Source organism: Ovis canadensis, chromosome 13 (assembly GCF_042477335.2).
Source record: "Ovis canadensis isolate MfBH-ARS-UI-01 breed Bighorn chromosome 13, ARS-UI_OviCan_v2, whole genome shotgun sequence".
NCBI classification, from domain to species: domain Eukaryota; kingdom Metazoa; phylum Chordata; class Mammalia; order Artiodactyla; family Bovidae; genus Ovis; species Ovis canadensis.
In genome coordinates this window covers 38,145,540-38,164,187 of record NC_091257.1, presented here as the reverse complement: position 1 = coordinate 38,164,187, position 18,648 = coordinate 38,145,540, and the positions used below count along the sequence as shown (strand labels likewise).

At 41.9% G+C, this 18,648-nt stretch overlaps 2 protein-coding genes across 5 annotated transcripts; both read right to left on the bottom strand.

The window, feature by feature from the left end:
* Positions 1 to 2,487: 2,487 nt before the first annotated feature.
* Positions 2,488 to 13,068, bottom strand: BMI1 (BMI1 proto-oncogene, polycomb ring finger). 3 transcript variants are annotated; one of them, XM_069546439.1, is made up of 10 exons: positions 12,390 to 13,068; positions 7,447 to 7,577; positions 7,022 to 7,118; positions 6,352 to 6,407; positions 6,213 to 6,263; positions 5,945 to 6,053; positions 5,819 to 5,864; positions 5,307 to 5,405; positions 4,844 to 4,924; positions 2,488 to 4,750 (listed from the first exon to the last, which is right to left on the bottom strand). In XM_069546439.1, the coding sequence occupies exons 2-10, from the start codon at positions 7,556 to 7,558 to the stop codon at positions 4,421 to 4,423; spliced, it is 981 nt and encodes a 326-aa protein (XP_069402540.1). In that variant the 5' UTR covers positions 7,559 to 7,577; positions 12,390 to 13,068; the 3' UTR covers positions 2,488 to 4,420. The 3 variants fall into 3 exon arrangements, with proteins under 3 accessions (XP_069402540.1, XP_069402541.1, XP_069402539.1); XM_069546440.1 differs by lacking the exon at positions 12,390 to 13,068 and adding an exon at positions 11,897 to 12,206; XM_069546438.1 differs by lacking the exon at positions 12,390 to 13,068 and adding an exon at positions 8,327 to 8,421.
* Positions 13,069 to 13,860: 792 nt separating this feature from the next.
* COMMD3 (COMM domain containing 3) lies at positions 13,861 to 18,050 on the bottom strand. Of its 2 annotated transcripts, none has more exons than XM_069546441.1 (8): positions 17,553 to 18,050; positions 16,154 to 16,265; positions 15,983 to 16,046; positions 15,859 to 15,893; positions 15,439 to 15,499; positions 15,291 to 15,347; positions 15,139 to 15,198; positions 13,861 to 14,231 (listed from the first exon to the last, which is right to left on the bottom strand). In XM_069546441.1, exons 1-8 carry the CDS (start codon positions 17,689 to 17,691, stop codon positions 14,172 to 14,174), a joined length of 588 nt encoding a protein of 195 aa, XP_069402542.1. In that variant the 5' UTR covers positions 17,692 to 18,050; the 3' UTR covers positions 13,861 to 14,171. The 2 variants fall into 2 exon arrangements, with proteins under 2 accessions (XP_069402542.1, XP_069402543.1); XM_069546442.1 differs by having other exon boundaries at positions 16,154 to 16,211; positions 17,553 to 17,943.
* Between the last annotated feature and the right edge of the window lie 598 nt (positions 18,051 to 18,648).

Below are 18,648 nucleotides of genomic sequence, written 5' to 3'. Positions count from 1 at the left end.
TTCCGCCCATCCCAATTTTCTACGCGTCTCGGGAGTACCCTGGTCCGCAGCCGTCCGAGGGTCAGTTGGGTTCCAGCTAACTTAGAAGGACAGGGTTGGAGAGCGCCGAATCTGCACCGAATTTGAAATCAGGATCACTTTGAAGTTTGGGGTTTATGACGACCTAACAGAGCAAGAAGTAACTTTTTTAAAATCATTGAAATGTAGGTGAGTCTGAGGGAACATCATTTGCTATTTTGAGGAAGTCCCTTCTAATAGCCTCTGGAAAGGGTATTTTAAGACAAGAGTCAGAAGAATGGAAGTAATTTAACTCGTTCATTGGAAGTTGTATTGAGTGCTTACTATTCCTCTAGAGGGTTAAATGAGACTTCGCGTGAGTTTTCCACATGCTCTGGAACTTCTTGAGAAAACTCCCAACGATCCTGGAATAGCCTTTCCAGTGATAAATGACTTTTGATGTCGTCGACTTGATGAAGACATAAAGTTGGTGGTGAAGTCTTCATGTGAGACCTCTAGAAATTGCACACTCAGAAAAAGAAACTGGTGCAAATAAAGGAAATCCGTTTCAAGAACCAAATGAAGAAAAAAACGTTAAAAAAAATTAACTGCGGAAACAGGAAACACTCGACTGTGTAAACATTTTCGGAGACTTTCATAATCAAAACTGGGCGATCTTGAGATTTTTAAGGCGATGGAAAGGCTTCGCGGGGTATTTCCCACGTCTGATCTACTGGGAGGTTCTATTATGTGATACTTTCTCTTCCTTGTAAAGGACCCATCTATCTGAATTCTGTGGTCCCAGTTTATTTTGGATGAATCAGGATTTTTTTTTAAAGCAACCTTAGAAATAATCACCTGTTGTACTGTTCATTTTATGCTTGAAGAACCATCCGCAAGAAATGACTTCATCTAACCCAAGAGCCTTACCTTGGAGCTGCGTTCTGTGCTCTTTACATCTTACAAGACTCAAACTTTTTTTTTTTTTTTTTTCTCTTAATGGCCCCTTAAAATGTCATTTCATCAAGACCTTTTGTTTTGGATAACACGGGAGGAAAATTGTATGGAGGAAACATTGTATTTCAAAATAACATGGAGCCTCCATTTCATGGAGCACTAAACTAAATCAGAATTTCCAACTGTCATTCCAGGGCAATGGAATACCCAGAAGAAAAAGATGTATTTTTAAAACTTTTAAAGTATAAAGAGAAATGGACAAAAATAACACTTCCTTCACCTCAGGGTTCTAAAGGAGAGTAGATTTCAATGTGCAGATTGTTTCTAAAATTAAAATCCTATCTCCTCTAAAGGTTAGTGAACATAAGTTATTTAAAAAAAAAAAACAACAAACATTTTCATTTCTCCTTGGCCAGTGCAAGTAGGACTTCACATGGGATCTTTTTACGTTCCTATTAATTTTTCATACCAAAACTTTTTAATAGGCCTATACAGTGAGTGTACCAAAAGACCACAAGTGAGCTGCAACTCTAATACTGGGAAAAGAATAAGAGGAAAGGATGAAGGAAAAGCCCTAATAGCTTACTCTCCCGGTTGCATTGTACCTCCAGAGGTCCTAACATTTGCACATACAAATATGGAAACGAAGCACTATGGGTTGGTAGGTGAAGTCAACTGAAGGGCAACGTTTTTTTTTCAACTCAAAGCAATTAACGGCCGGCAATTTTAAAAGCAAAAAGTACTTGTAAAGGGGTATGCACGTGTAAAGCAAGATAGATCACTATTTACACAACAGGAACCAGCCTCATTCTTTTTTTGCATTTAAGCTAAAATCTGTGAAATCAATTTAGGTGTTTTCTGTGGAATATTTTTAGCTCTAACTTTGTGGTATAGAATCCCAGAATACTTTTCAGAACCAACAGCCAAACTTACAGCCTACTTTTCATGTTTCCTGCATTGACTACTAAGTTAAAGTTAGCAGCTATGGGTTTTTGTAAGGTTGAAATTTTAAGTGGTAGTTTAGCAAAAGTTTTAAAGCCTAATTGTCAAGTGTGATGGCTGGTTACAGAGAATAAAAAACATTGTAATCTTTCTTCTGTTCTATTTAAAGACAAATTTTAGCTGAAATAGCCTTTAAAGCTTAAGCAATTTTCACATTGACTGGGGGAAAATTCCTCTTTCAAACAAAATAAATGGACATGGTTTCAAGGATGAGAAAATAGTGTTAGGTGAGCTATAAATGCAGTATCTGATATTTTATTAAGTAAATTCAAAAATAAATCCATAAAAAGTTGAGACATAGTCTTTGAGTTCTGTGTTGGTCCTACAACTTGGTTTTGTGTTAAGTCAAATGACAGTCCACTAGCACTTGAAGTTTTTAGCCTTTGAAAATATTTTTTCATTTTTTATATTCATGGTCATATCCAAAGTAAAAACATCACTTGAAACTTTCATTAACTTTTTTTCGTCTTAGATAACATCATGAAACACTTGAGAAGAAAAGCCTAGAAAAATAAGTTAAATTCACCAAAATTGGCAAACATGAGTAACTTTTACTTCAAAGATTATAAAGTAAATAAACAGATACATCTTTCCATTGGGCTTTCAAGCAATTATACAACAAAGCATGTACTCTCAGCAACATCACTAAGACAGCAATGGATGTTCTTTAGCCTTTACCTGGTGTAATCTACAACAGGGTTTCCAAAACTTCTGCACATTGTGCTTTTCATATCAAATTTTTATTAAAGCCTTAGCAATTTTCTAAATGAATATCCTTTTTATTGGATTTTTTCCAATTACAAATGAAATTTAAATTTACATCTATAATTAGAAACAACACTTACAATGGGACTGTACAAATTTAGGTCAAAATAAAAATATATGTATTTTGTGGTTTCATAAAACTTTACTGTATCTTTAAAGAAAGCAGAAGTAACAGCAATATATGTAAAAGTAATGATTTAATGACTATAAGCAAGACAGAGCAATAGAATTGTGCTTCTTTTGCAGACGGGGGACAATGAAATGTTTAGCTACAATTTTCCCATACAAACATGAAACAATATTCATAGAGAATAAACACCCTCACAAATAACTGATGGGTGATGAACACACACCAAGTTCGACCAAAGCAAAACACAATCTGAAAATTTGGGGGGACATATTCATATTTTAAATTCAACATGCTCACTCTATTTCAAAACTACCTGTAGAAGCTCACAATAAATTGCTTCTATTTCCAGACGTTACAGAGAGGGTATATTCCACTGTTTATAATTGTAAAAGCAATTCTTAAATTTGAGATTTCCACTATGCCACATATTAAAATAATTTTAGATAAAAATTTTCTTTCTCCAGCAACCTGGCTTATTTAAAAATCGGTCTTAGAATTACAGTGATCAATATACATGTTAAAAACACATTAATTACCATCGTAAGCAACAGGAAATGACGACAGCATTTCCAAATCCCTTAGTGAAAAGTTTTCCTTTAATGCAGCAATTAAATTTAAAAGTAAAAGGTATTACTAGAGAAAAATCCATATGACAATAATGCCAATTGCTTCCAATGGAACAGAAGTTAGAATTAGATATCCACGTTAAAAATATTCTATGCTGATAAGGCTCAAACGTAGGTATCTGCAAAGGTCGAACCAGTTGGGAGAATTTTAACAACCATCTCTGAATGCATGAAACACAATATTTTCTTTATAGTATTTATAAATATATCATACAATACTGTTTCCTGTTATGTCATATACCAATGTGGCATTGTACAACAAGCATAATGCCATCTGATTCTTACAAAAGCGAATCATTTAAACAAGTCAGTAAAATAAACGGTAGTACCCGCTTTTAGGCATACAGATTGTAAAACTGAAGTTACTTTCCTTTGATCGGTTTTGCGTAGCAACAGAGAAGTAAAAAATCGAACAGGAATCAAAATGGCTAAATATGCGAGAAATTGTTATTCACAGTGACATGGCTACATAGAATGCATTATTCTATGCATATTCTTTCCATTTGTTGAATTTCAAGATAAAAAGCACTTGTTTTCTACAGGTTCACAAAACAGCATAATAACAAGAACAATCAAGGAGGATGTAATGGAGGTTTCGTTAGTTGAGATTAACAAACTACGGCCCAATGTTTATATCCACTGCAGAAGATTTTCAAATCCAAACAATGGTGACAGAAACCATTTCACATCGGTCCTAACACAGAAAAACATCTTGCCTGCTTTCTCTGAAACTAATTCTTTCGAGAAATGATCTTTCTTTTCCATTAACGTCCATATGAATATCACATCTAGTCCATCTTTCATAGTCAAATTTAACTTCACTACAAAAGAAAGCAAATTGGACGACAGTCACATGTATTAGCATCTATAAAGCTGTAATGGCATGAAGATATCTATATAAATCAAGGGTTTAAAATTTTTTTTCCCTCAACAGTCTCAGGTATCAACCAGATGAAGTTGCTGACGACCCATTTACTGATGATTTTCGAGGTCTATTGGCAAACGAAGATTGGTGGTTACCGCTGGGGCTGCTGCTGGTTCCATTCATAGTACTGGAAATGTGAGGAAACTGAGGATGAGGAGACTGGACTGGAGTGCTGGGACTGGGCAAACAGGAAGAGGTGGAGGGGATACCTCCTGCTGGGCTGTTGGCCTTGTCACTCCCAGAGTCACTTTCCAGTTCTCCAGTGTTTGTCAGTCCATCTCTCTGATGACTGATCTTCATTCTTTTACAAGTAGGTCGAACTCTGTATTTCAAAGGAAGTGGGCCATTCTACAAAGTTAAGAGGGGGGGAAAAAAATCAGTCTTAGATCTTAATATACAGCTTACCAAAATAATCTATGAGCATCAGGTATGCTTACTTACCCTTCTCCAGGTATAAATGTAGGCAATATCCATTAGTGTATAGTAATCTTTTAAAGGTTCCTCTTCATACATGACATCAATCTGTTGATAAACAACACTTCAATTATTAAGCATCACAAACAATTATGGTGAATATAGATTTTCTGATCATCTAAATATAATCCAAAAATGATTAAAAAAACCAAAAACACTTTTAAAAAACACTTTCTCCAAACATTTGGACAAAGCAAGAATCCCTCTTGGAACTTCAAATGAGGAAAAACTTCTTGAAATCATTAAGGGATTTGCTTTCATAGCATAAAACAGGATCCATACCAAACATTTAAAGAGCTAGTTTCAAATAAAATACCAAGTTAAAAAAAAAAATGTTGCTTTTTTGGGTTTAGAATGCAAAAAGAAAAAGGTCACTGAATTTTTTAAAAAAGCATTTACATCAAATGCATGAAAACCATAAAGTAGATACCTGGAAAGTATTAGGTATATCCATTTTACTTCTGAGAAACTTTCTTAGGTGCATTACAGTCATTGCTGCTGGGCATCGTAAATATCTTTTATCATTCACCTAAAAGCATATTTAAGAAAAGTTAATTTTTAAAATTCCCAACTTTTTTTTTAAGTCAATTAGATAGATGTCTGAGTATGATAAAAGGTACTAACACCAAAGCTGAGATTAGACTGTTCTCAACTATAGTTTGAATGTGCAATTATTATAAATACTAGATGAACAGATTCCTTCAGTATATCAAAGTATTAAATATTACTGAAAATATTCTGTAAGCATAATAATCATATATAAATTCCACCTATTAACTATCAGATATAGATCAACTCTAAAACATCAAATATGATGATTTTCTTCTATGATGATTTTCTTCTATTTGATAGCATCATCCGACCCCAGGATATTCGAAAGGGGAACATACACTCTCATAAAGTTGAGAATCGAAACAATGTGTTTTTGTCCATGGAACATACCTCCTCTTTAGATTTCTCTTTGTCCTTGTTTATTTTCCGATCCAATCTAAAAAACAAATAATTTATTAAGCAAACAATGTATCTAATAAATATATTAGCATAAAACATATTTCCTAAAGAATTTACCTGTTCTGGTCAAAGAATTCAATGGATAAACTTATTATCTCATCATCAGTTATAATTCTCTTATCTTCGTCAGCAACTTCTCCTCTATCTTCATTAGAGCCATTGGCAGCTATAAAGACATTTTAAAATTCAATTTTTAACAATTAAACATTTAAATGAAATATTACATACATAGAAGCATGGAACTCTACTTTAAACTTAGTTTTAATAAATTACTGAATAAGTTCTCCCTCCAAACAAAATGTCTTTCCCATTCCAAAGAGTTTACCATCAGCTGAAGGATGAGCGGCATAAAAATCCCTTCTTCTCTTCATTTCATCTAAAGAGAATAAACAGACAAATATTTGGTATAGCAGGTAAAACTGGTAAATACTTTTAAAATGTTTATTTTTAAGCAAGTTACTCACTTTTGAAAAGCCCTGGAACTAATTTGTATACAATATCTTGAAGAGTTTTATCTGACCTGAGAGAATAAATTAGAAAATAAATTTTCAATATAGCAAAAACTATAATGTTCATACATTGCAACACATTCTTTGTTTCCTTTGTGTTATAGTATTTAACTTGATTGTGACACTGTCTATAACTACATCAACATAATTATGCGGATAAAAGTTCTTTATGTGGTAGCACTGTCTTAAATTAGTAGAAGAATATTTCATTTTATATTCACTAATAAATTCTTCACATTTCACTAAGAGAAGTGTGCTTTTCAAATGACCAAACTAGCTAATATGAAAGAGAATAAAGAAGACAGAATGGAAGCAGTTTAAACACATTCACTCTTGCCTGTCACAAGGTCAATAAAGCAATGCAAAAATGGAAAACGAATTCGATTCTAAAAGATGGTTAAAAAAACTCAAAATCTGTTTAGTCATTATTAAAATGGCCAAGAAATGAAGGGGGCTATCCTGTACAAAACATGTATATCAGATGGGGACTGAAGAGTAAATTTTGTGTGAAGAAATAAACAATAAATTCAACAATTTATTGAATATTTATGTATAGATTTATAATTTATTAAGTACTACAATTCCAATAAAAATTACAAACAATGATTTTTAAACATTCTATTACCTTATATTCAGTAGTGGTCTGGTTTTGTGAACTTGGACATCACAGATAGGACAATACTTGCTGGTCTCCAGGTAACGCACAATACACGTTTTACAGACTAGAAGTAAAAACATACATTTTTTACAGTTCAGGAATTAGATGCTAAACAATAAAATCAGTGTCAGAAACAGGGAACTAGTAGTAACAAAATGCTAACTGCCAAAAGGTATTTATAATTAAACAAACTCAGTTGATAGCGTGAGAATACTTACACAATAATATTTTATTATACGCATTAACAAAAAAGTCATTAAATACAAGAGAAGAAAACAACTTCTTCACTTTGCACCAACATTCTTAAGGAGAGCCAGAATTGTTAGTTTTCAAATTTCAGGACAAGATGTTAAATATGCACGACATAAAAAGGTCTAAAACTTGGTACTCACAGGAATGTAGACATTCTATTATGGTTGTGGCATCAATGAAGTACCCTCCACAAAGCACACACATTAGGTGGGGATTTAGCTCAGTGATCTTGATTCTGGTTGTTCGATGCATTTCTGCTTGATAAAAGATCCTGCAAGACAAAGTAATACTGGCTATAATTCACAGAAAGAGAATCGAGATTATCTCCAACTCCCAGGAACCATACGCTCTGAAATGTTGGAGGTGTTCATAAAATGCATTTTTAACACTGTACAGGAGGATTGTCCCAACGTCTTCTACATGAGGAATTCACAGATCAGACCTCGATCAATTCTACTGAAAAGGTGAAAAAGAATCCAAGAAAAGTAATATCTGGTCCCTCAGGTCATTCCAGGAGGGAGAAGAAAAGGTCTGAGGTGGGGGCTGGGAGCTGAGAGTATTCGGGTCGCTTTCTTCCATTTGTCTTCCAGCCCAGCAGCCCCACGGCTGCTGCAGACGCCACACACTCCCCGCAGATATTTACCAACCGCGAGGGGTTGTTCCAGGACTCCAAATTTATCGTAAAACTTCCTTATGGCTCTTCGATCGAAAATCCTGGAGCATGCCCCCGCTTCCCAAGGGTTCCGGTTGTTTTAGGCGGTTCCAGCCACCAGAACCTGGCACGTTTTGACGTGATACAAAGGGAAAGCAAATTCTGCTCTATCTGCATCCCTGGCATTTCCGGAGCTGGGTGCTCGGGCCGCAGGAGAAGCACCTCGAGTCGGCCTCGGGCTGGGGCCTGAGCGCGCGGACGCCCGGGGGCCGGGATGCGAGGGGCGGATCCGGCGGCGCCCGGGGCTCCGTCTCGCTCCGGATTCGGAACTTGCCTCTGTCGGGGTTTCCATAGCAACTTACACTTACACTTGGCATCCGGCCACCGCTGCAACTCCGCTCGCGGAGCCGGGCCGAGCCCGGAGCTTCGGCGGGCGTGCGGGGCTGCCGGGCGGCGGCGGCGGCGGGCACGGGGGAGGGGCCGGCGCGGCGCGGGGGGCGGGGCCGGCGCGGGGGCGGGGTGGGGTGCGGGCGCGCGGCGCGGGGGTGGGGCGGCCCCACGAGGCCCCTTGACGCTGGGGAGCAGGATCCCGAGCTGGGCGACCCGGTAGGCAGCCCGGGGGACCCTGGAGCGTGAAGTGGTAAAGGAAAATGCAAACCGCACTCTCGGCCATTTCGGACATTCTTGGGGGCCTGTTTCCATGTGGACTCGGCGCGAAGAGCCTCTTTCAGATCTTGACTCGGTCTCTCCAATTAGCAATCACTAGGTCAAAATTTTCACGAAGGGATCTTTTGAGAATTGCCAACTGTGCACTTAGCCCGAAACCATCAGGGCTCAAACTGCAGAGATGTTTATTGAAATGAACCTCTTTAATGCTTTCTTCCCTAGTAGGAAGTACTTCTGCAGATGAGACGAGCGATAGAAAGTTTTGGAAAGGCTTAAAACTGAAATCTGTTTTACCGCAGAGGAGGCGAGTACAAAGCCTTGTGTTTTACCTGAACTATGCTGGATGGAGACAAGAGAAACTACTTGGATCGACGAAGGTGACAATAAGTTAAAGAACCATGTGACCAGCCCATACCCAACGCTAAATCAACACCTTGTCAGCCCTGAGCATCCATAGGAGAAAAACCAGCCTAACCTCCAAGCAAACCTCCACACAATGAAATGACATTCCCAACAGATATCATATATTATAGAAAAGTCACGGGGGAGGGGGCGGCGGGGGGAACTGTCAGCAACAATACACCAGTGGACAATAAGGGAAGCCAATTACTTCGTGCAGCATGCTCGAAAAATGCATTTCTTACTCCCACTTCATTCATTTCAGAATCTGAAATAAGACCAAGCTTCCAGATTTCTCTGAAGCACATTCTCAAAGCTGCCTTGAATAGAAATCTAGGAACTGGTGAAACTTGAAGATGCATCTGAGGTTTTAATTCTCAGGGAATTTCAATGCAGAAGAGGGAAAAACTACTCAACACAGCTCAATGGCTGAAATTAAAAGCTTTGGAGTACTAAGGGGCGGGGGGGAATGGTAAAAATAAAACAAAGCCTCTTTTATGAAAAGTGACCACAGTGGCAACCAGTGACTTCAACCAGAAAACATCATGTGTGACTCCTCAGTTATCTTCGGAAGATTTGTTTAGAGGAATATTGTCAACATATTGTTACTATAAATCTAAGTGGGGTTACAGAGGAGTTGTGGATGGAGCAGTGTCCCTAAAGAGTAGCAATATTTAATTCTATTGTACTTGGTGATTAAAGACAAGCCTTCTTGGTTCTGAAAGAAAACTCTCCTTGTGAAACACCAGGACCTTTCCAAGATATATAGTTAGCAAGGTGATACTTCTGTCTCCATGTGAAAGCACATCATGCTAATGCCACAGAACCCTGAAGTTCAGCAAGGGGCATTAATAAAAACAGCTGCCTTAATTTTTCCTCTATATAAAACCAACACCAGACGAACACAAATATTAAGACAGAAAACAGTCAGATTTAAGTCTCACGTACTTGACCAAAACCCTTTCAAATTCATCTTAAGTCTTAATTCACACAACTCCTTTACTTCAATTCAGAAGAATTTGGCCACAACCCTATAACCATTTATAGTGCTAGTAAGTATCACTTTGTTACTTGTGTAAGAATCAGTTCTTTATCTTTTTATACCACTTGAAAGCACTGGCAGCCTAATAAAGACTTCCAAAACATCTGACATGTTTGATAAGAGTTTCAGAAACAATCTCTTGCACCTTAGAAAGGAAAACCTTCTAGGTTCCACCACAGAAACTGCCAGTTAAGCAAGCAAAAAGGCACCAAACATACTATGGAAAAATACTCAATAGTTAAAACTTGCCATTATAACATACTTAGTTGGGGCACTCAGTTTAGTTGGGGCAGTCAGTTTAGTTGGAGGCCTAACACCAGTCATGTCAAAATGAAGGAAAACAGAAGCAAGTTCTTATGTTAACAATCAGCTTGACTATTGCAGTCTAAGAAATGCAAATGAACTCCATAACCCCAGTTGGGGCTCCCAGCCCAATACAAGTATGGGTAAAGTTGGGGTTAACCTGACTCCTAGGGAGAATTTCACCTTTTAGGGGCACTGAATGCACATCCAAAAACTTAATGGTAGAGCATTAATGGGCTTAAGTACAACTAAATGCTCAATTTTCTTACAGAAGCGTGTGTGTATGTGTATACAAACACACACACGCATACACAGCGGCTTAATGGCTTTAAAGATACTGTTACTAGGTGTAAGCTTATACAGGGAGGTTATTTCAAACCTGCACTTTGGTGCAGATGTATGGAAATTAACTTAATTATTTAAAAATTTATAAATTTGCTCATAAAATCAACCTCAAAGGAATCTACTTAAAAAAAACTCAAATGTTAATATAGTCTTAAGTTAGCATATGCTGTTAACAATTGGCATCCTTAAGCTTCTAGACTATAGTGTGGCTTATGTTTCCAGAACATGGGGGTTAAGGTTCCTATAAAACATAAGTTGAAGTACACATAACATTCTAGGCATCACCAACCTGCATTTGTATTTGAATAAATATGCCCAGGATTTTGCCTACTTTCTGGGAAGGGATTAATACACGCTTCTATTTCAGATACTGAACCGTGACCACTAAGCCCACTAAATCCTTTTATTGCAATTGGGAATGATCAAAGTCTCTATACCTGTTTACTTCCAATTATTAACTGTAAATCTCTAGGAAAATGATCGTGCTACATGGCTGTCAAACCCAAAAGACTGCATAAACATATGCCATCAACTTTTTAGTGCTCCTTTCTCCAAAGCATCTCTTCACCACATGACCTATGCTGACATTTAGTAAAACCTATAAAACGTTGTAGACTTAAGTCATGGTTCTAAGTGCATCCCATACTAGAGGTGGAAAAAAGAGGAAAAAAAAAAAACAACAACACAAAACTGTAGTCTCTGAGACGGGGGGAAAAAGAAAAAGGAAAAAGAGGAAACCTCTTGCAAGACTAACGTCCACTCACCATCATTACTCCAAAAAAAGCTCCAAATTTGAAATGCCCACTTCCCATTGAGCACCTCCCAAGTAATATTTGCAGAACTTATCCGAAACTCTCAACAAATAACACCTTGAAAACTTTACCATTTTAAACACAAACGCAGGAGACCTTGGAAACAACTGGGAACCGCCATCTTACAAGCCATCTAAATTCACCCAAGTGTCCCTCCAACTTAAGTTAATAACATTTTTGTTCGGGCTCCTTTCAGCCTAACATCCACCTTGGCGGGATCGCGGCCCCCCAAGCAACCCGTCCCTATAAAATGGGGGCGTTCTCTGGCTGTTTAAACCCCTCCAAAGCCCTTTCTTCGGGAGAGGAGGGAAGCCACTTGACCCAAGCAGCTCCCGATTTCAGGCACCCGTCCCCGTTTCATCAAAATCTACCTCTCAACAAAGGGCGCCGTGGCCGGGAGAGCCGCAGAGGCTGCAAATAGAAGTATTCTTCTCGGGGGCCATGTGCGTCGCGAGGGTGTAGAGGGGCGCTCGGGGGAGAAAGGAACTAAAACGTGGGGCCGCGCGCGGCGCGTCCGGGCTGGAGCGGGCGGCGGCTGGAGCGGCGCCGAGGCCGGCTGGCGGCGGCGGCGCGGCGCGGGCTGCGGGTCGGTCCCGGCGCCGCGGGAGTCGGCGGGCGGCGGCGGCGGGCGCGCGCTCGCGGGCGCGGGCGGCGCGCGGGGCCGGGCGGCGCGCGGGGCCGGCGGGCGGCGGCGGGCGGCGGAGCGGGGTTCGGCGCCCACGCTGTCAGCGCCCTCCCGGCCGGCGCGGGCGAGGCGCGGTGGGGGGGGGGGGCCGTTCCCCGTCCACCCGCGGCCGGCCTGAGTCCCGCGCAGCCCCCGCCGCCCCCAGGCCCCGTCCCGGAGGCGCCTCGCCTCCTACGTACCCGGAAAAAGCAGCCGGCGAGAGGCGATCGAAGCGGGCGGAAAAGACAATGAAAGTTAAAAGTCGTTCAGCAGAAAATGAATGTGAGCCAAGCGGCCATCTTGAAGCGAGCTGCAGACGCCGCTGTCAATGGGCAACGAGCGCAGCCGAGAGGAGCGGCGGCCGCCGCGCTCGGCTCATGCTGCCTCCCGAGCCCGGCCTCCTCCTCCTCCTCCTCCGCCTCGGCCTCCTCCTCCTCCGCGGCCTCCTCCTCCTCCTCCTTGGCCTCCAACGCCTCCTCCTCCTGGGCCTCCTCCTCCTCCTCGGCCGCCGCCGCCGCCTCCTCCCGCTCCGCACTCGGGGGAGGGAGCGCGCGGAGGGGGCGCGATCAGTATTATTCTGCGGGGCTAGGAGGTGTTTCTAATCCGGATCGGGGCTCCCTCGCCAACATCCCCATTGTCTCGCCCCGATCTCTGCCTTTAATACTACGATTATTATTTCATAGTTGCCGTTGTGGGGGAGGAGGGCGGGTGGGGGGCGCCGTGTGTGTGCGTGCGGAGAGGCGGGGGGAGGGGAGGAAGGCTGAGGACGGGGGAGGGGAGGGTGGAAAAAAAAAATGCACCGCTGAAGGCAGAGTGGAAACTGACACCGGCTCCAAAATGGCTCAGAGTCCGCCCGCCCCCTCCCCCCGCTGCCCCCCCACCGGGTCACGTGCTCCCCTCATTCCTTAAGGGCGGCCTGGGAATTAGTGTCGGTGTAGTCGGGCCCGCGGCCGCCCCCTCCCCTCGGAGTAGCGCGACCCGGCCCCCTCCTCCTCCTCGCTCGGCGCGGCGGCGGCGCTGGCGCGGCTGCGGAGACATTTCTCCACAGCGCCACACGCGCCACCCTGCTCTCGGCGCGGGCATCGCTCCGGCCCCGCACGCAGCTCAGCCCACCCCAACCCCCGTTATTTCTTTCTTTCCGTGGTCCGTCTCCGCCCGCGGCACACATGTCCGCGAGGAGACCGCCGGCCGACAGCCCCCGCTCGGCCCCACGGGCTGCGGCCCAGACTCCGGCGCCGCGTCGCGGAACCTGCGCCCGAGTTGGGCTCGCGGAAACAACAGCGCCCGCCCCAGTCTTCCCGCGGCCGCGCCGGCCCCCTTTCCCGCCCGCCAGTGGCCGAGGCGGGGCGCGCGCGGGCAGCCGCTCGCTCCGGGCAGGGGCTCTGCGCGGGGCCGGCCCTGCAGGGCCTCGGGAGCCCCGCGGGCGAGGGTCGGGCAGCGGGCGAGCCTTCGGGCGCAGTTAACGGAACGGACGGACTCCCGCCGCTGGGCGACCGCGCCCGCTCCCCACGTCCCGAAGCTGGGGTCTTCAAGCAACCCCGGAGATCGCATCCTTTTCAGTGTGTTTAACTTTAATCCTGAGGAGAGGAGATCGTTAAAAGTTAACGCCAATCGTGTCTATGTCTTCAAAGTAATAATTAACAAACTCAAATCCAGAAACTCTCACCACTCTTTTTGTGGGAACAACTTAATTTATTCAGAATGTAATACTGTCTACTTCCTTTTGGAAGACGTGGAAAAGATCAAATGGGATCAAATGTACGGATAATACTAAAAATTCAAATACTTAGGCAGAAATTCCCTCTTAACCCTTCCACAGGTATAAAAAAATAAAGTGTCAAAACTTATGAGGGACAGAAATCCAAAAGAAAAAAATCTGTTCTGAAAAGGAAGACATCCAACTCGCAGAAATGATAGTTCAGCGGACGGCAAGACGTTCCTGGTCTTCCACTAGATCCGGGCAGATCGTTAACTTTCCCAAGTTACAACTGACTTGCTCTTTCCAGGCTTTTCGAAGCATCTTTAAGTTTTCCTACTAAGTCCTGAAAGATGTATATCATGGCTCGTTTTTAGGATAAAACGCAAGAAAGAAGTATCCAAGCTTGAGAAAGATGTAAGAAAAAAGTCGGGAGACACTTTCTAAACAATTTAAAATTCAAGATTTTAAACCTTTGACAAACCACTATCAAAGTAAAATTTTCCTCTAAAGTATCTCATCTTCAAAATGCTTGCCCTCAGATGTGAAATACAGTTTCTGACTAAATCTTCTGAACACGCAATGTTTACCAAAATTAAATTTCTCAAGTTATTTAACAAGGATAATGCTATATTCACATCTTTTGAAAGTTTAAAGTTCAATTAATGGTTACATTAAAACGACTCTGCAGGAGATTCCTTTGGAAAAAATCAATTTCATCAAAATTTCAAGAGATGTTCTTCATTTTTTTAAATGCTAAGAAATAAATTCGTTGTCATGTCCATTAATCAATGTAATTTTGAATGTCCCCAGTGACTTACACAGGCAATATAAACAGTTTCAGAATTTTTGTAACTTGCCCCTTTATAAAAAGTTATTTAAAACCACTGTTTAAAAATCATGTTTTGAAAGTTTAATTAAATTTCTGAAAGCAAAGAGGACATTTTTCAAAGCCAAGCTTTCTTTTCCTTTGTCTTACTGGCTCAAACACATCACAAATAGAATTTACACTCAACACTACAAGTTTATTTTAATTGAAGGGAACAGCAAACCAGACCAGTTCTCTATTAACATCTTAATTTCAAAAGCCTATTTTAAAATATTGCTTTTGAAGCCCCCTTCCCAACAATTCCTTAACCAACCTTCATTATCTACTGACAGATGGTTAATTTTCTTTTGAACTTTCCATGGGCATAATTCGAAATTAAAAATCTGTAAGAAGACAGGCATATTCACAGATCCTAATACTGTACCTGTAATTGTTCCATGTTGCAACTAAAACTAATCTCTGGGTGGGATCGGGAGTCAGTGTTCTAGGGAAGAAAAAAGTACTGTTTTATTTAAATCAAGGAAATTGAAAATTTCATTACACATAAATTTTTAGACAGGGCTTCTGTATAAATACCTCTACATTTAAGGTCACCAAATATGCAGGTCTGTACATCTTATCAAGTTGATTGGTCTAAAACAACACAACACAGAGATTTCAGTCTTTAGCTCTTTTTTTTTTAAAGTTCCCTAAATTACCCTAGAGAATATCTGTTAAACTTTACCTTTATCTGATATTCCAACCGCCAAGAAACATCAGTTATATGTGGGAGAGATCTGCCTATACTGAAAGATATAATGATAATTTTGTACATAATAGCTACAGAAAAACTTTCAGTATTTGTTCTTTACCAATAATGGTGTCTACCACCTGCACCACACACACACAATTTTAATCCATTCTGAAATTAAAACAGTTAAACTTTATTTCAAGTTCTGAATAGTAAAAGAGCATTTAAAAAATTATCTCAATAAACTTTATCTTTAAAAACATTAGCTTAACTTCAATTGTTTCACTTGCCCTTTGGCCCCTTTTCTTTTGGTCTAGATCCCCGTTTTTTGTCCTATTTTGTTTCACACCAGCACTCTCCATTCATACCTGCAAGTGAAAAGTGGCTCAGCTTGACACCTTATACAGTACCTACCTTCCCAGTAGGATTTCTAGGGAATTCCTATTATTCTGGTAGGAAAAAAAGAAAAAGAAAACATGTCTTTGCAAACAGAGTAGAAGGAAAATAGTAATTGTTAAGTTTAAAAAATTTAAGTAACCTGATATTCCGTCCAAAACAATTCTATTCTCTCGCTGTCAAATTTACAGTCTTCTAGATAAGTGCTAAAAAAAAAAAAAAAAGCCAAAGTTTAGTCTCCATTTTAAAAACTGAAATTTGAATCATAAAGGCACTATTTTAAAACAAATGGATATTTAAATAAATCCTGTACCTTAGAGTTGATTTGTCAGCTCTTTGCTTTCCAGCCTCCAGTATGTAAGTTGCAGCTGCTGCATGACAATGTTTTAAAACCACTGGGTCAATATGTTTCAAGTCTGGGTGATCTATAATAAAAGTAATTGCCAATGATGCCTGTGATAAATTCTTTATAGTCCTGTTTCTAAAAAGGTATTTTCATTTGGTGAAGAACTCTAACAAGATAACAAGAATTCAACTATAAGGACTAGAAATTTTACGTAAATGAGATGAGCAATATGGTCAATGGCATAACAATGAAGAGCACACATCAATAATCCTGCTGTTACCTGGTCAAATTACCTTCATTTTATTTTACCTTAATACTTAAAAAAAAAAAGTCCTATTGTAAAATATACAGTGGTCATTCTAAAGTGAATGGAGTAAGTTGAGAGGAAAATAAGATAAATATTTTACATGGTGTAAATTTAAGAATTAATAAACTTTCCTTCTAAAGATTAATTTTAGTGTAGGTAACTGGTTCCACGGACTTTAATACATGGAGGTGGAGAAGAAGGAAAGAGTTCGAAATATTTTCAAGCTTCGATAGTCTTTTTTTTTTTTTTTGGAGATTAACCCAGGTGGTGGTTACTATTTTCGTTTAAAGAACTTCCACTTTCATACTTTTTGTACACGTTTAGCTCGTGAATCTATAGGGAAAAAAACACAAAAATTTGAATTGTTGAGATATTTATAATTAAGAAAATCATTTAAAAGCGATCTATCTTTAAATATGCCTCCATCCATACTGACACCGCACTCCGCAGTGACCGGACCATTTAAAACAGACTTGCTTCCTGATAACTGATGCGGAACAGAACATTATATACCACATTTTAAGAGTCTGGGCGTGGAACCTGTGCAAAACATGTTGAACTAGGGTGTTGGAATGATCAGAGGAACTTGAGGTATTCTCTACGCTGGAAAATGTCAACACTATTTGACCGAGTAATTACTCTGGAAGCAGACCCTTTAAAACCTTCGCCAGCCTAGTACTGAAAGCTTGAGTCGCAGGGAGCTGCCCTGATGAAGTCCAAGTGTCAAACAGTCTGCCCAAGACCAGGGTGAAAACCTGAGACGTTTAGGCCACAAACAAGACTTGAACACCGGCTTTACAAAAGAACAAAGAGCCTGAGAGGGGAAAATCAGACCAGGAAAGTGTAGCTTGCGGTGTGCAGGTGCCAAGTGAGGAGAGAACAATGATCTGGGTTCGCTGTGGGTTCTAGCAGAACCACATCCCCACACTCCGTCCGGAGCGAAGGGCAAAGCCCGAAGACTTCCTCTTCCCGGGGCTTTCCCCTTCTCGCTCGGTCTCGCTCCTCTTCTCCGAGCGCCCCTCCACCCAGGCCGATCCAGCTCAGAGCCGAGCGGCTTACCTAACACGGCCTCGTCCGCCTGGGCGTCCAGCAGACTCTGGAAAGCCGCCCGGAGGAGAAGCGTGAAGGTGTTGGAGTCGAAGGAGCCGGGATCGGCCAGCATCTGGAAGCCTTTCTGCACAAACTCCGAGAGCTCCATTGTGAGCGCGCCGTGACCTTCGACACGCGCACCACGTGACACGCGCCGCGCGCTCAGCTGATGCGGCCGCGCGCGCACGCGGCTGGGGCGGCGGCGGCGGCGGCGGCGGCGGCGGCGGCGGCGCGGGCTGCGGGCCTCACCGCCCGGGCCCTCCGCGGCGGCCTCCCCGCCCGCGTCCCGGCCCGCGTCCCCGGCCGCCCGCCAGCCGCCGCCGCTTCCGTCTCGTCCTTCCTTCTGTTCCCGCCGCCGCCGCGCCTCAGCGCTAGGGGCGGCCCGAGCGCTTTGTGGACGCGCTCGGCGCTCACCTAGGACTGTCACCGGCTCCTTCGGGGCCCGCGGGAGCGCTCCCGAAAGACTCCGCGGGTGGTGGTGACGGTGTCGGGATCCCGGTCCCCACCGGCCCCGAGAGCTACTCCTTCCCCGCGCCCCGCTCAGCGCGGAAGCTGCGGGAAGCTCCAGTCTAAGGCAACTGGTTGGTTTTTGGTTTTGAGCTTTTTTTTTAAACTCAACTGCTTAACCCCCAGCACTGCCCTTTTGTGAATGAGACTGTAGACGTCTAATTATAATTCTTGCTTATTTCTCCTTTTTCATTGTCATTTCTGGAATACGGCAATTGATTCCTTTCTGCGTGGGGGGCGGGGTGGGGGTGGGTGGGTGTAAACACGTATACATTCATATAGTGCGCGCGTGTAAGTTCTGTATTTCGACGACTGAGAATAGTACCTTATTTACGAACACATTGGACAAAATGATTAAAAAATAGTAGATGCAGCTGCAAATAAACACCTTTCCAAAAGAAACTGATACAAATTTTATGCTACTGTGCTCACATCTATGGGTCCTGTTTTAATTAGTCAAGCAGTCCTCAAATATTTATATCAGATAGTTATCTTAGTACAATACAGTTAAGAATGGCAAAGTCTGTATTAGAAGTGAATGCCCATAATTTTGAAACTT

What these genes read in the sequence shown, in the direction of transcription:
- BMI1 (XM_069546439.1), bottom strand. Translation starts at nt 7,558, where the DNA reads ATGCATCGAACAACCAGAATCAAGATCACTGAGCTAAATCCCCACCTA. An exon ending in CGCTCATCCTTCAGCTGATG is followed by an intron (nt 6,054 to 6,212) that starts GTAAACTCTTTG and finishes ATGTCTTTATAG; the next exon opens with CTGCCAATGGCTCTAATGAA. An exon ending in GAATTCTTTGACCAGAACAG is followed by an intron (nt 5,865 to 5,944) that starts GTAAATTCTTTA and finishes TTTGTTTTTTAG; the next exon opens with ATTGGATCGGAAAATAAACA.
- COMMD3 (XM_069546441.1), bottom strand. Translation starts at nt 17,691, where the DNA reads ATGGAGCTCTCGGAGTTTGTGCAGAAAGGCTTCCAGATGCTGGCCGAT. An exon ending in GGCGGACGAGGCCGTGTTAG is followed by an intron (nt 16,266 to 17,552) that starts GTAAGCCGCTCG and finishes CTTTTATTATAG; the next exon opens with ATCACCCAGACTTGAAACAT. An exon ending in GCTGACAAATCAACTCTAAG is followed by an intron (nt 16,047 to 16,153) that starts GTACAGGATTTA and finishes TTTTTTTTTTAG; the next exon opens with CACTTATCTAGAAGACTGTA.